The following is a 16,996-nucleotide window of genomic DNA, read 5'->3' on the forward strand; positions in this document are numbered from 1 at the left end:
AGATGAATATGTAAAAAAAAATTTTTTTATAAATCACATATGCCAGGAACTATTTCTGATTAACAAGGCATCTCTGTCTCTTCTGCTTTTTTTCTCTGTTAGAAGAATCAAAAATATGCAGTGGCTGATAAAGTAAGAAATGGTTTCCAGCACTAATAACAGTTTAAGCATTGAGAAGACAATGAAAGGTCAAAGGCATTTTAAGCTTCAATTGATAATGGGCTTGTCTATCAGGAAATTAGGCCATTCAAATACCATTACATTTCAAAATGTATCTAAAAAGCAAATTATTATCCTCATTGTATGAAAAGAAAATTACACATTGTTTTTGCCTAATTCCTCTTAGTCTATTTCCAGAGCATATAACCAAACTAAATGAAGGACATCTTAGAATATAAGTTAATATTACTCTTATTTTTTCAACCTCTAAGCAAAAAAAAAGCTAAGATACCACCTAGAAAGTTGCAGTTCTGCCTCTTGTAATCAGATAAGGCTCTCTAGTTAATGAGAGGGGGGAGAAATTGCTTCATTCAAATAATATGGAATAATTCATGTTTACTTTCTGCTGATGGAATGGCATTCTCTCCTATAACATCCTGATCTTATTTAATGTGAGATATAATAGCACTACTACTACAGTGTATATGCTGAGCAGTATTAATAATAGCTAAGTATTCAAATGTGTCTTTAATCCGAAAATATTTTTTCTGCCTTGAAAAGAATGAAAAACTGCTCTTCTGAAATATATTGCAGATTTTAGGCTTTTGAAAAGTGAAGAACAGTACAAGGAAAAGGGAGAATTAAATCTTGTCTTTTAAACAGCTAGCTATGCTTATTAGAAAACACTGGATAATGTTTGTTGCAAGATTAGTGTTGTGCTTTTACAACAAAAGCCTCTAAGGTCAGGTTGACTGAATTTCAGCAGTTATGATAATTGAAAGCCACTTATGCGTTGAGATTAAATATTAGAATATATGTCTGTCCCAGAAGTTATTCTCAATTTCAGATTGAAAACCCTAGATAAGGATCTCTAATGTATATTAGGCTCCCCATATATTAACAAAAATGATTTCCTTCTTAATTCCAATGCGGTAATTAGTTCTTATTGCTTATTGTGGTCTTGTGTTAAACTGCTCATTTATTTTAGGGGCATAGATTCTTGAGTAAGAATGGGCTTAAGAGCTACATATATTGCATGTGTTAGTATCTCTTGTCTACTTAAATGAATGAAATAATTTAAAATACAAAAACTTTTTCTTACAAGATAGAATCTGAGACTTGGTGATCTGTTTACCATTCTGATCCCTTTACAAAATGTTTTTTTCTTGAACTTTTTTATCAGTGCTTTCTGTGTAAGTCTTTGAATGGCCTCAGAGCAATTTGAGACTGATGTTTTTCCTTTCATGGACTGCTAAATCTCATACTTAGAAACTTAAACATGGAGCAGTTTATATTACATATCCTTATTTAAGCACTTGGACTAGAAATTAAATTTGCTATGAGCCTTACCTTGCTGACTGCACATAAACTGACAGAGGAACTGGAGATTGATTTTGTTGTACAAGTGATCAATTTGACTATGTTGGAAAATCTGGTGTTTGATATAAAAAAGATTTTTCACATGTATTCTGGAAGGTCATCTCTGAGATTCTACTCTGTCAATGTAGTGATTTCAGTAAAATCATGTTGAATAACAGGTGATTAATATAATTCATAACATGAGATTATCAAACTAATCTCTTTACATTCCCTTACGTCTATTGACAGAGTCCAATTCAGAGGTGCCAAAAAATCTTCTGAAATTTTTTTCTTCATTTTATGAAACACCCTAGGAAATTGCAGTAATCTTAGCACATAAAACTGAAAGTTATGCCCAACATGTGTTCCTCATAAATAATTTTCAGATGAGAACATGAAGAATATGAAAATTTGTGAAAGTATTTGATTTAATGATGCTGAGCCCATTCAAATGTAATAATATATTCTTGGAATTTAAAAAAGGGAGTCCTCTACAATTTGTCATCCTTATGAAAAATCTTGAGGGTTGTGATATGGAATTTTTCTATAACAAAATAATGTCTATTTGATATTGATATCATGATACTGTGACATTGATAATACCAAAACACGAGGGCATCATATTTATATCTTGGAAGCAAAACAATATGCTCATTCCAAAAAGAGATTTTCCTATAATCTGTATTATAAGGAAAGATATAAGCATACTTATAACCAAGAAAGAAAATGAAATTCACAGTTTCTTATTTTGAAAGGGCACCAAGAAAGAGTCAGCTTCTAGTTTTATAATGTATAGATTTTTTTTAATGTTTTTGTACACTGCACTTACTGCATTATGAACTCCCCACCACCACCATCGAAAATGCACTTGGAATATTGCTAGTAGAAACCATTTGAATTTTCTATTAATATTTCCAACATTTAAAAATTTAAGGGGGAAGCTAGAATGATAACTGAAATAGAAGTATAGTATATATCTCTGAAATCGATGATGCAGATATTACCATTATTTGCTTTTCATTTAGATGACATGATTTGTATTATATTATATGATGTCTCAATAAGATCCCCCACTAAATATGCCCTGCAATATTAAATTAATATGAATTTATAGTACAATACTATGCCAGGTAAAAGCTTATAAAGTTCAGTCTTTGTATTGGATCTTGGACTGGAAGGTGATATTGAACATAATTAACCATCACAATTTGTTCTTCCCATAGTAGCAGAGAACATTTAATTCAGGAACTTGCTTGCAGGAACCTTTGCTTTCTGAAATAATGGAAATAATTTATATGTTCAAGGACTGATTGAACAGTGCTAAGATAAGTGATGGCTCCATTATTTATTTTCCTTCTGGGACTGTTGTAACCATCACTTGAAATATCAACTATAGAAGCTGAAGTAATTCAAGATGGCATTCTGTTAAGGACTGCTAAAGAAAAATGGCAAAATCTGCATTTCAGCTTTGGTTGAAGCATTTGGGAGAAATACGATGCTTTGGGCTGGGTGTGATCAATAGCCTCCTAATTTAACACCAGTTTAGAATTAATTCATACAGGTTTGCATATCACCTAAATTTTTATTTAATGATTCAGCATTTGGATCTTTGCCAAGGATATATCATACCCATCTTCCCATGAATAAGTAATAATCAAATGGGGTCACTGAAAATTTTGTTTAAATTGCTATCAGGTGATGTTAATATTTTGTCTATGACTTTTGCATATATTCAAACTCTTTATTTGATGACCTTGTCAGTGTGAAAATACATATTGGGACTGGTCAGAGTCTTAAATAATACTTGCTGCATTACTGAATGTGGAATCAGTAGCGGTTAGTTTTGTCACACTAAAAAATGTCCTCTTTTTAGACTCGTAAGGAAAACTAGAGTAGAGAAATCCAATTAACATAACTAGAACCAAACTGGTCTACAGCTGATATATTTTGGTAATTATATAACTGTACCATACAGCCTACATGACTGATATTATAGAATTAATGCATAATATTGTCCTGCACTTTCTCTTTAGATTAAAACAGTAGGCATGATAATATGAGATACTAGCTAAAGGGCTAAAAATTTTATTCTCAAATCTTGTATGACTATGAAAATTATATTATACTGTATAGGTGTTTTCAGGTAGTTCAGAAGAAAAAGAGAACAAATTGACATAGGATAAAATAAATCTCTTAGCTGCTGGTAATTTCTGCAGCATCTCCTGATTTAGGTGAAGTGTCCTGAAGAGAAGGGATAGTAATAACAAAGGGTTTTGACCAATTAGTAAGCCAGTTGTTGCAACTTCATATAGTAGTTAAGTAATGCTGATGAAATAATGTTGGGCTGTATTCTGATGGAGTATCTTATGAGATACAAATGTCATTAAGATGCTGTGAAAAAATGTTCTTTTAGAATGTAAATGTTAACATAATTGTTACTTTGTTTTGTTTTGTTTTTGTTTTTATTGGATTTATACTCAGTTGCCTTCTAAATCTTTGCAGTTTATACATCTCCTTTCACCTTCAAACCAATTTGCTTACACACAGTGGGTTCTTGTTAAATTAGTAGATGGAAATAGAGACCAAAACATAGGCAGTTCTGAGTTTGATAAGTGGAACATAAATTCTTAATAGATATTATGTTTCAATGCAGATAAAATCTAGTTACCAGATGCATAGAATATGCTGTATATGGCTGAAAGACAATGGCTTATCATGTAGAGGATTTGTAGATTTTATCTACTTTTTCCTAATAGTTTGGTGTAATAGAGATTTAAGTAATAGAATCCAATATACTGAGCTAAAGTAATGCCGATTAAAAAACTTGAAATTGGGATTTGATGCATTGGCTTTAAAGTCTGAAATTTCCATCCTTTTCACCCTGTTCAAACCTTTGCAATATTTATTCAAGGATGTTTATATAGCACATGCATCAGAAAAATGATGATTTGTTTGAAAACCTTTCACCATAGTACAATATACAATATTATATACTGATTTAAAGAATCCAAGCATCAATATTTCTTTTCCCCACTAACAAATGTCATTGTTGAACTTGGCATGATGGTTAGATCTACATATGTACATTTTCTTCAAAATATTATACCTTTGATTATGTGTTCATGATTTGAGAGTTGTACTAAATAATCTTTTAATTGTATTACATTTAAACTACACAAATGTGTAGTAAAGTAAGTTTCATAAACACTAAATCTAGAATTTTTAAGATCCAAGAATTTATTATTTGCTTTCCAGAAAAATGTTGTCCTATTTTAAATGACATTATAATCTTTCTCCAGAAAAAAAAAACCAATCTGAGTTTTAAAAGTTCTTACTCTTTCCACAAGTGTAATTAAATTAATTAATTATATTGCAATCAGTAGTGCCCTCTCCTTGAATATTGGATTGGTGTTTCAATTATCCAGTGTTGGAATTAACAGTGGTAATTGAGAGTTCATTCTGTGAGAATAATTCGATGCCAGAGGAATAGTAATGAATATATAAAATAGTGTTCTGGTATTGAGTAGTCAGTTAGACATGTTGAGGAAAAGAAAGAGGGCTTTTTTGCTTAAAAAAATCCTTAGTGTTCATTTCTTTATATGTTGCTCCTTGGTATGAAATGTATCCCATTAAAGTTAGGACAGATTTCACAAAAGTTGAAGCTCATGTAATATTTGGAAACCACACTAAATGCTACTGAATAGCTGTAGCAGGTTAATATTCTGAAGTAATTAATGTGATCTTCATTCAGAAGTGGCAGTAGCTATATTCTGAATTTGCAACACATTTAGTATTCTGAATTCTTACTATGGAGTTAAAATGGTACTAAAATTCCATGCTGTAGTAGACTGGAAAATCTCTTTTCTGCACCTTTGTACTGTAGATCACAAGACAGAACAATCTTTTAAGGAAATTACCTTTTTGGTTTTTTTTGGTTAGTATGTACTTCATGAAACAATGAACTGGCTGAAATGTTGGTAAAATTTTGTAATTACAATGCATCATTTGGTAAAATATCCCCCCCCCTTTAAGTCCATTAAATAGATACCCAACAATATTTTCATCCAAATTATTTTTCTAAATTATATCTGGAGGCTTGGGAGTAAAAAAATAAAAAAATTACACATATAATTACATAACATGAAACAATATACATATTTTGGGCTGAGCATATTTAGATTCCAAACATCAGGAATGCAAATGTAATGCCAACACTGTTATTTAAACACTGAAAATATTGTGGGTTTATTTAAAAAAAAAAACACCCTGAAATACTACTGCATCACTCAAAACAAGTTGCTTAGAAAAATCTAGGCTTTCTCAGTATTTGAGTTTTTTAAAAATGTATCAGATCCCTGCAATTTAAAATAAGTTTATCTCCTTTGTGTTCTTTGATTACCTGTAGATATTACACTTCACATTCTTTATAGGGTAACTGCTGACATTTGCATTGTCCGTAGCCATTAATGATGATGAAGGGTCCTTCATGGGCAGGTTCATATTCATTATATGGTCCTTGGTCTGACATATCTGACATATGCAGCCGTGTTTGAGATCGTAGTTGCCTGTGGCTTTGAATCATTGAACACTGCCTAATTTTTCTTAATGTGGGAGGACAGCACTTCCTGGAAATGAACACTACAAAAATGATAAAAAAGAAAGAAAATAATAAAGCCATTGTTCCTGTAATTACCTGCTGGGTGAAGATGACATTGTTTGGTTCAGGCATCTGCTCTTCTGTGGTAAAGGGTATGCCTGTGGTGGTTGAAATTTCTTTATCTCCCACATGGAAATTTGAGGAGCTTATTCGCTTTGTATATTCAGTTGTTGGAGCTCTGTGAGTTGTAGCAATGGGTGTAACAACAGTCGATAAATTCCAGCAAAGCTGAAAACCATAAACTGCATCTAGAATATCCTCTCCCTGGGTATGGTTTGGGGTATGACAAAGGATGGAGTATTCCCACCGACCTTGGAAGCCACTGAGCCATGTAGCTAGTGCACATATTTTGGGGCTGCATTCCCAGGGGTTGCTGGAGAGACCCACAGTCGTTAGGGTTTTAAGTGAATATAAAACCTTGGACTCCAGAGTGGTTAGCTTGTTGTTATCCATTAGGAGAATTTTAAGATTAGGCATTATTTCAAAAACTGTGGTATCGATGGCTTTGATATCATTTCCAGACAAATCTAGCTTTTCTAAAGTGCTCCAAGTCCATTCCATCCCGCAGGTCAGGTTGCTAATTTTATTCCCCTGTAAGAAGAGCATGTGCAGGTTGCTTAGCCGAAGGAAGTGAGCAAAGTTAATCTTCGTCAGCTGGTTGTGCTCTAGGTGAAGCTCCCTTAGTTTGGTTAATCCTGCAAATCCATTGCGCGCCAAACTTCGCAAGCGATTTGTGCTCAGATCCAAAAAATCCAAACTACGACAGTCTGAAAACAGGCGGACTGGAATAGTCCTCAGAGAATTGGACCGTAAACTCAAGATTTGCAGTTTACGAAGACCATACAACAATTCAGGATTCAAAGCAGATAATTGATTGAAAGAGAGATCCAAATGTTGCAGGTTAAGCAGCTGGCTGAAAGTTGTGTTTGGTAAATAAGATATTTTGTTTGAACTTAAAATTAATTCCTTGAGTTTATATAGTCCTTGAAAAGCATCTTCTCTTACTGTATCAATTTGATTATGGTCTAAATGAAGCCAGGTAAGTTGACTGAAGCTTGCAAACTGATCCCCTTCAAGTTCCATAATAAAATTGTGCCTCAATGACAAACCTAGGCAGCCCTTGTCAGTGGTGTTTGGCACTGAGTGAAACCCCTGAGAGTCACAGTAAAAGAGCAGCTTCTCACAACGGCATTTTGGTGGACAAGCCGTGCCCAAGGCAGGCAGCATTTTAAAAACAATACTCATTGCATATACTGCTGCCAGCATAGGAGCCCCTAATGGCCACTTGAAATGTAAGCCTGCAGAATATAATTCAGGGAAACAACAAAATAGGATATTCTTATCAGATGTATGCTTAGAACAAGAGGAGAAAGATTGCTGCAAATAATGGCATGCATTAAAATGCTTTGGAGCTTTAATTCTTATTTTTTTAAAAATTCTTGGTAGCGATATCTAAGTTACTGAAATTAATGATAAGCAGTTTCCCAGCCTTAAAAAAGTACTGCTTCCTAAACGTACATTTCAAAAGCAAGATTAACTGCACATTATAAAACAAGTCAAATAATGCAAACTTACCCATTCTTTTGAGTACGTTGGAGGTTGCATTCAGTCGTAGTTTTAGACTCAACACCGTGAGTCTGTAAAAAGCTCTAACATTGACAGCTTTTAAATCATTTACTCTCTTTACTCTTCTTTGATTTTGTAGTAAATAAAAAGGCTTCACATCCCATTTCCAATATATCCCTTTGAATTCATGACCTTGATTTCCAGTAGCAGATCTGTTAATTCCTGAATCAGTGCTGAGTTGATTGGCAGGTTTTCTTAAACTGTACAGCTGCTTAATTGCAAACGCTTTCCACAGCTATGGCTTTTTTACTCTTAACTTGTTGATGGCAGATGGGTAGCTTATCACTGAGAGAAGCCTCTGTAGTCGCTTGAATGCATTTGCTGAAAAGCTTTCAGGGCTAAGGTACAGAACGCATTTGCTTATGTGCTGCTACCACACAACTGTATATAGACTGACGTCACCCTGTGACGTTCCTTTTTGTTTGGGTTTTCCAGAAGCTTTTGCAGTTTAAGGCACTATAGTGCAAACTCTCAATTGTGAGATTAGACTACCACTAAGAGGAAAAAAAAGTAAGAATTCTTCAGCTGATATCCAGGAGATAGGAATGATTTTGCAAGAATCTGTCTGGTAGATTACATGCTTATTACTACAATCTTAAAACTGTACAAGTTTTGATTTTTGTGATTTAATATTTGTGTTGGTATTCTGTATGAAAACTGTAAAAATAGTACATAAGAGCATTACACACACACACACACACAAACACACACACAGAGTCCTCAAAACAACTTAACAGGAAAAATTCGCACATCATATAGTACTTTAGAAATTAGTAGAATTCACTTATAAGTTTTTTTAAGGGAATATATTTATAAATGCATAGCTTATATTAAAAAGACAAGATTTTAAAAAATGTAAAGTTGTGTGTAAAAATCAATTGCACTGGGCTTTGATGATTCTTTATCTGGGTAGTTCAGACAGAATTTAGAAACATGTATACATGCTCAATACATACGTGGATCCCATTCTAAATGAGTGAGTCCCTGGAAATGTACAGGACAGTACCATCTTTAATTATTAAATATGCAGCTCTTTTACTTCTTAAATTGAACTGAAGAGTGAGCCAGAGGTGGTAGCATTTAACTGCATGCTTGGCTTTGCAGTTATCAGTTCAAATAATGTGAATAACCTAGTAAATATTTTATTTGGAAATGGTAATATAGTTTTATCCATATTTGGCAACATTGAAACATAATTTTCAGTTAATAAGAATTAATGCTAATAGGACCTAACTTCACACTTTATATTTTGAATATGATTCTGTCACTGCTGTAATTTTTTAATTTGTAAAGTAACCTGTAATTGTTTTATATTGGTGTGTGAGTGTATGCATATGTATGTATATATTCATATATGCATGCATGCATGCATGATGTTAAAACCATATTTATGATTTAGCAGTGTAAGTGACTATGCTACTTTTTCTACACCTATTTTTCTCACGGAAATTACTTCCTTTTCACCTAACACTTGCAGAATTCTTGATCACATATTTATGGCAGATAATATATCAAGAAGAATTTTGAATAGGCAGTACTTTTCAGAAAAAAATTACTATTAAATCTGAATTTTTAGATTTGGCTGGTGGGGTGGGGGAAGCTGTCTACAGGTTTTACCAGATCTCACTAGCCAAGCCAAAATCTGTGCTTGTCTATCCACAGTTAGAATGGTGGAAGCTGTTCAACAGCAACCAAGGAAGCACACAAAGTCCAAAGGGGCTCTGACTTGAAGTAGTGATTAGTAGTTAGCAGACCTGACAAAATAAGACAAAGTACTCCTTTCTTGAAAAAAAGATGAAGGAGTTTGAGCTGGTCTCTATCTGAAGAAGTCCGTTCCTATTCTAGATCAAAAACAGTGGGATGTGGACATCTTATGTCTGGTTCTGTCATAAAAAAAACTTCCAAGAGACTTCGCTTTGCAATTTCCAAATCAGATCCAACATTCTGCTGAACTTTTTGATTGGGAAGGAAAATGTGTTCACAGAGGTGTGGTTTTGAAATTAAATGCCAGACTTCCAAAATACCTACTGAAAGGCAGCTCCATGGCTATCTTAAAGTCCTAAACACGCCACTACCTTACCTGAGTCCTTTTTATTTTAGATCTTGGAACTCATATTTTTAAATCGTACATAGTCATTTCCAAATATTTGAGGTACACATAAGGAAGAGACCTAAATTTTAGACAATGTTTGAGAAATGAAGAGATGAAAAAAACTGAGCATGCTCAGTTATTATATTTAATGCATTCATTTTTACTATATCAGACTTAAGTATACCATATTCTACTGAATCCGGTCTTGGAGGGTTTTTCCCCTTCCAAAGGATCTATGACATATTTCTAGTCTGGTTTATAGATACTTGCCAGAAGCCACAATCTTAAAAAAGATAAAAGCTAAAACTGAATGAATCACTAGTTGTATGTAAAATAAGGCACTCCATTTTTTAAAATTGATTCTCTCTGTGTCTGCGCACACAAAGTATTCCATTTTGCATAAAGATGCAAGTGCATGCAAACATCTTCATTCCAGCTGAAGAGCAAAAAGAAAAGAAAAGCGGGATGGGGAAAGGGGTGTGAAAAAGGGATAGTCATATTTGGAATGAAAAAAGAAAAAGGGAACAAACTGGAGGAGAGGGGACAAGGTAACTGAAAAAAGAACTATTGGCCCTCCATTTGTAAACAATGAGTATCTCCAAGTCAGAAGACGATAAGTAGTGGTCACCCTTTCTGCCATACAGAGCTGTAGTGTGTGTGTGTGTGAGAGAGAGGGGGGGAGGGATAATAGAATAGAAATAGAAAGTCATTTATTTTCCTCCCAGTTTTGCTGTCTTTTTATGCAATTGAATTGAACAATTTAGATTATTGAGAGTATATCTGGATATAGTTGCTTCTATGATGTGGAAATCTCTCATAATTTGTTCTTGCAGTTTCCTGATGCCCTTGTGATAGTGGAGTAGGCCATTTGGCTGCTGTTAGTTAACTGGTCAGATCTTAGAAGAGTTAAAGGAAGGCAAAAGTAGAAATAACTATGCCATGTATTTGCAAAGGCAACTAAAGAAGGGAAAATCTTAAAGTGAAGTTTAAAGAGAAATATTTCAACAAAATGATAGTAATGAATAACTAAAGAAAATGAGGTTAATATTGCACATAGCTAGCTTTTGTAGGCCTGGGAATTCAGATTATAAATGATTTGCAAGATAAAAGCCAAACCATTTCGCTTCCAATTTTAAACAATAGACATTAGAATTCCAAGAAACTTTGTCCAAAATGGATAGTACTGTAGTTTCTCTTAGGTAAAATCTTATGTATGACCAGAAGAATTATTATACATTGGTACAGTGGTGGGTTGCAGGCAGTACACCTCGGTACAGGCATACTGGAGCTGCCCGGAGCACCGGATACCGTTCTGGTACGGTGCTCCGGAGGGCCCGCCCACCTGCGCTCCTTACCTGTCTTTAAAGTCTTTTGCGCTTCTCCACACTCGTACAGCGCCTGCGCTATGCTCCACCGAGCAGCTGGTGGGTCGCAGAGGCGTCACAAGACGGTATGATACATGCGCGTGTGCACACTCGCGCCGCATGAGTCCGTGAGGAGGACGCTGGGCCCAATTGCAATCATACTGGTTGCAACAGGATCCAGAACCCACCACTGCATTGGTAGTATATTCAAAAGGAACATGCGTAAAAACAGGAATGGTTCCTCCATTTGCATGTTCATTTGTTTATTATATTTCTAGACTACCCACCTGACACTGTGCACATCATTAAAATATATATTATAGGTCAATGTCATACAATAAAAATATCTTACTATATAATGATATAAGTTTAAATCTTAGCTCAAACATAGTTCCACTTCTATTGCTAGTCTAAACTTTCACTTATAGTACATGAATTATTGTATTATAAACAAATAGGTGTATAGACGTTTTGGAAGCAGATCGTTGGTTTGAATCCAGCTTTTGGAAATTGTCTTCATTTTATGAGATTCAATCCTTTCAAAGCACAATTCATTGTTTGTGACATATAGTCAATAACTCTTAAGCAGAAAAACATGGAGTCAGCTAGAGTATGCCTATTTCGGATTAGAAATACAGTAATGTGTTTGCCTTAGATTAAAAACCAAGCTTGCTTATCATAGGATATCCAGGCAATCTAGCATTCAGATTGATGAGGATTAAGTTTGAATTTCTAAAGGGGATCCCTTTATAAAATGTTTGCACAATGTATCATGGCAGCATAATTCTATTCCTTGTTGCCTGACATAGCTACAGTTTCCCAATCCCATTATCCATAGGAATTGGAAATACCTGTAAAGGGTATGATAAAACAGACTTGATGCCAAACCTACAACTTTGTACTTGCGTTGGATGCAAGGATGTAAGGACAGAATTTCTTTGCCAGATGCATATTTTCGTTTTAACATAATCTGGTTTGGCTAGTTACTGTACTTACATATTATTATTTGCATCTTCTGTTGTATCGGAATGTTTTATTTCCTGGAAAATGTTGCTATCCATGTTAGTTTATTTTTATCCTGCCTTTTTACTTACAAGCTCTCAAAGGTACTAATGTTTGTCATGTTTTCTTTTGAAAATATTTTAAATAAAAATAACCAGCCTTATATCCTAGCATAGGCATAGCCTGCTTGCTTAGTTAGTGAAATTCAACAGATGTTTTTTCTAGTACAATACTGCCACCTGTACAAAAAGGGGCCTTGTGTTTTATTAGTACTAAACGTTTTTCTTGAGAAATATGATACCTTCCATTTCACTTGACTTTTTGCACTCATGTATGTGGACACAGAATCTTAGGTTCGTGTGAGTCCTTCTCTACACTGTCATAATGTAACAAAGATTGTCATGTTATAGACAGATGCCAAATTTGCAAACCTGACACATGAGCTGTTGGCAACAAGGAGTTTAAGGAATAACTGGGGACAGAAACAATTGCTAAGTTAAGTAAAAGCAGTGATGACTCATTTTCTGTAAGAGATGATCACTTCTAAACAGGTGGAACCAATCAGAAAAAGATCCCTAAGGGCTATTTAATCAAACAAGATTATCAGTTTTCCTGGGAGTTAGAACAATCTGTCCATGTAATTAAGAGGTTCAGCTTCATTCAGGTTTCTTTTAATTCAACTAATTTTGCATCTGGATTCATATATTGTTCTGTTATGCCTTGTTTAACTACGATTTATTGAATAGCCCATCGTGGTTAATTGTACTGAAACTAAACAACCATGTTATGTCAGAGTGAAATGTACAAGCCACCTTTAGTATCAGGTGCAAATAACCAGAATTGTTTGTGGGTAGTCTCAAACAAAGGTTTTGTTGTTAGTCACCTATCTTACAAGAATCTCACCTGACTTGATTGCATTTTCTCTTGGGATCGTTCAAAAAGCTTCAGGGATTTTTTTTTTATTATTTTTTTGGTGAGAGGGGAGGTCAGGCCTGCACTGCTTTCTGCAGTGCAGGAATTCTAAGCTTAGCCTCTTTTTAACATCTCCCTCTATGTTACTGGCGAGTCACCACACCTAGCAAATCTAGAAATCTACAGGAACTAAGTGTGCAGTTCTAAGCATACTCAACAAAAATTGTTGAACATAATTATATACTTTGTACCATTATGTGCACACCCTGCAGCAGTGATTTTACACATTATCTGTGCTAAATATATAAATAAAATAAATATAACAAAGCATTATTGCTTTATTCTGAAGATACTTAAAATGACATCTCTCTAAAGTATATCTTCTAAGATGTCTTATAATAGGAAAAATTATAGTTTACATTAAAGGATTGTGTCTAAGAATTAATCTCTTCCATGGGTCCTATACTACGTAGTTGTGCATATTTTAAAGTGCTGAAATTTGTCCATCATATGCATTAGGCCAGTGATGGTGAACCTATAGCACGCGTGCCACAGGTGGCAGGCGGAGCCATTTGTCAAGGCACGCGAGGCGCTGCCCTGTCAGCTGGCCAGCTGAGTTCACCCTTTTTTAAAGCCATTTTTCGCCCTCCCCAGGCTCCAGAGGCTTTATAGGAGCCTGGGGAGGGCGAAAACAGCCTCCCCCGCCCCCCAGGATGCCCTCCGGAGGTGTCAGGGAAGCCTCCGGACAGTCCCTGAAGCCTTTGGAGCACTTAAAACGACCCTCTGAGCAAACCGGAAGTGACTTCCGGTTTGCTCAGAGGATCGTTTTGAGCGTTCCGAAGGCTTCAGGGACCGTCCGGAGGCTTCCCTGACGCCTTCAGAACGCTCAAAACGATCCTCCGAGCAAACCGGAAGTCACTTGTTTTCACCCTCCCCGGGCTCCTATAAAGCCTCTGGAGCCTGGGGAGGACGAAAAAAGCATGTAAAACTGGGGGGGGGGGAGCCTGTAGTGCGCACATGCACACTGGGGGTCGCTCATTGCATTATGGGTGCGGCACGCCCGCACACGACCCCCCCCCTGCGCTCCCCCCACTTATGGCATGCGAGCCAAAAAAGGTTCGCCATCGCTGCATTAGGCAAATAGGACTTCTTCAAGGGCCCATCATGACTGATGGCAACATTTCTTTTCTATAATAAACCAGCCTCATTCTTTAGTCTGAATCTAACCATGCTACTGTTTCACAAATGACTGTATAGCAGCTTCCTGGGTGTGGTGCAAAATGAATACAGTAAAGCAATTGACTCAGACAGCTGGTTAGGAACATTGTTACAATCCATTCTTAATAAACCTATAAAGTGCAATTAAGGAAGCCAAATATAAAATCTAAACTATGTGCAATATCAGATATATGGTACAAATTTTGTATTCCAGTTTCTAGATCTGTCCAGAAACACTTCTTAAATACTACTGTTTTGATATACAACACCTCTGCTGATTTCAGTTTGCCATTGATGCTGAATGAGTGGGAAAGACATGGAATTTAGACTTGAGCTATTGTATAATTATAATAATTTAATTCTGCTTTATTTGACTTTCTAGGCTGGACGCAAAGAAAGAAGCGATGCCCTCAATTTGGCAATAGACAAAATGACAAAAAAAACAAGGGATTTGCGTAGACAGGTATAGTATTAAATGTGTACTAAATGCTCATGTAGTCTGCTATGTACATAGCATATCATTCTAGCCATTTTTTTATAGATCTGTCAATTATAGACAGCTAAATGCTTGGATTGTAATTAAAACTGGGCAAGCTAACCTTAAGTCTAGAGTATGATGCTTTCTTCATTCTATCACCATTCATGAGTATAATATTTTTTTCTCTTCCTCCCAGCCCAGTGACAGGATGAAACTGGGAAAGCCAATGCTGCCAATAAATCTTGACCTTCCCTGTACACCCCAGACATATTAGCCATAAGCTGGGCAGGAGAACCTAGGACTTTTCTCCACAACTGTTAGCAGCAGTCCTTATGGGGATTATTGTGAGATGAGAGTAAGCAATGGTACTTAGATTTATATACCGCTTCATAGTGCTTTTACAGCCCTTTCTAAGCGGTTTTACAGAGTCAGCATATTGCTCCCGACAGCCTGGGGCCTCATTTTACCCACCTTGGAAGGATGGAAGGCTGAGTCAACTTTCCATCAAGTCAAGTTAAGATTAGACACTTACTTTCCTCACCTCAAAAAACATTAATGCACAACCATCAAGGAAATGGTCATCTAGGATAGAATCTCTTTAGTGATATCAGATGTGTATAATACAGAGGGCTAGGCAGTGAATGGCTAGACGTTCTTGGTCACTTGTTCAGCTGTTGACAGATGCTTTGGGGATCAGTATAGATTACCATTCCCTACTATAACAATGAATGAACTCTCTTTTACAAAAAAAAACATTAGTTTTTTTTTAATCATTAGAGTCATTAGTTAAAGCAGTTTTATATCTTTGTCCTTGGTCACACCAAAACGGAAGCTGAACCTGTGTTTTGACCTAGGTCTATTCCGAAAGTAATTAAGCAAGTAATTTTTTGAGATTTCAAAAACAAAATCCTACCTACATTGAAATGATTCTTCACAATGAAAGGCCACATATGTTTAATAGAAGGATCACTGGTAAAATGAAGAAAATGCAGGATCTGCATTTAGTAATGCAGAAGTTGAAAATAGCATTTTACCTTGTTCAACAACTTAATTTTGTTTTGATTTCTCTCCTTAGCTCCGTAAAGCAGTTATGGACCATGTTTCAGATTCTTTTCTGGAAACAAATGTGCCACTCCTTGTTTTGATTGAAGCTGCTAAAAATGGGAATGAGAAAGAAGTTAAGGAATATGCACAGGTTTTCCGTGAACATGCCAACAAGCTGATTGAGGTACTGTGATAATTAAATCTGGATGCTACATGGGCATTGTGGGAAATAGATTATGCCTTCTTTGAAGTATTTTATCCTGAGCCCCTTTGCAAAATTCTTTCAGTGAATTATCTCCAGTTTATTTCTATGTTGTGGAAAGAATTTTGAAATACATTATCTGAAGCACTGAGAAAAATACGTAGTTTATATAGGGCGCAACTAAAAAGACAGTTATGAATATTTATAATAGAATAGTTATCTCTCTTTTAAAGTGCAAGCACTCATGTAATTTCAGTGTAAGGTTTTAAAGTAAATAACAACCCTCTGAACAAATCTATGAATTTAGAAATGACTGCAAAGTGTTCAAAACAGCTTAAGATGATGAACAAATTGTTAATTCATCATTTCTCAAATAAGTAAACATGCATGAATATTATGAGCTTGACTTGTTTACCTTAGCCCAAAAGTTTAAAGATGAGGGTAACTGAAAATCCAGTCCTTGAGAAAAGTTATTTACTGTAAGTGTTCTATAAGCAACATAAAAAAAAATTTTCACTCTAGCTTTTTTCACAAAGGATAGCCAATAACTATGAGTTACAACTTTACAAATATCAACCTGATGGATTTATTATTATTTATTTATTTATTTTATTGAACTTATTAGTCGCCCCCTCTCCCCACAGGGACTCGGGGCGACGTACAGAGCAATAATCAAGATAGCACCATATATCGTGCAGAGGAGGTAAAAATAAGTCCATAAATAAGCATACTTACAAAGTTTAAAACCCAAAAATATTAAAAACAAAATTTCCCATTATAAAATGACCTGGGGTGGCAAGATTGTAACGTTATGCCAGGCCGGCTTGACAAAACAGGTAGGTCTTCAGCTTCATACGGAAGGAGCAAAGATCGGTTGTTGTCC

The 16,996-nt window shown here is 35.4% G+C and overlaps 2 protein-coding genes across 3 annotated transcripts in view; one reads left to right on the forward strand and one right to left on the reverse strand.

The window, feature by feature from the left end:
- The window catches only part of CTNNA1 (catenin alpha 1), a 72,675-nt gene that overhangs the window by 22,222 nt on the left and 33,457 nt on the right, over positions 1-16,996 (forward strand). Inside the window, exons 8-9 of the mRNA XM_081943893.1 lie at positions 14,772-14,852; positions 15,943-16,095. Of these exons, the coding sequence (XP_081800019.1) occupies positions 14,772-14,852; positions 15,943-16,095 (234 nt within the window). The remainder of the gene's footprint in view (positions 1-14,771; positions 14,853-15,942; positions 16,096-16,996) is intronic.
- LRRTM2 (leucine rich repeat transmembrane neuronal 2) lies at positions 2,311-15,953 on the reverse strand. 2 transcript variants are annotated; one of them, XM_081943896.1, is made up of 4 exons: positions 15,902-15,953; positions 7,751-8,295; positions 5,918-7,473; positions 2,311-3,759 (listed from the first exon to the last, which is right to left on the reverse strand). In XM_081943896.1, exons 2-3 carry the CDS (start codon positions 7,752-7,754, stop codon positions 5,927-5,929), a joined length of 1,551 nt encoding a protein of 516 aa, XP_081800022.1. In that variant the 5' UTR covers positions 7,755-8,295; positions 15,902-15,953; the 3' UTR covers positions 2,311-3,759; positions 5,918-5,926. The 2 variants fall into 2 exon arrangements, with proteins under 2 accessions (XP_081800022.1, XP_081800021.1); XM_081943895.1 differs by having other exon boundaries at positions 2,311-7,473.

The sequence above is a fragment of the Natrix helvetica genome, assembly GCF_964273705.1.
Source record: "Natrix helvetica genome assembly, chromosome: 2".
NCBI lineage: Eukaryota > Metazoa > Chordata > Lepidosauria > Squamata > Natricidae > Natrix > Natrix helvetica.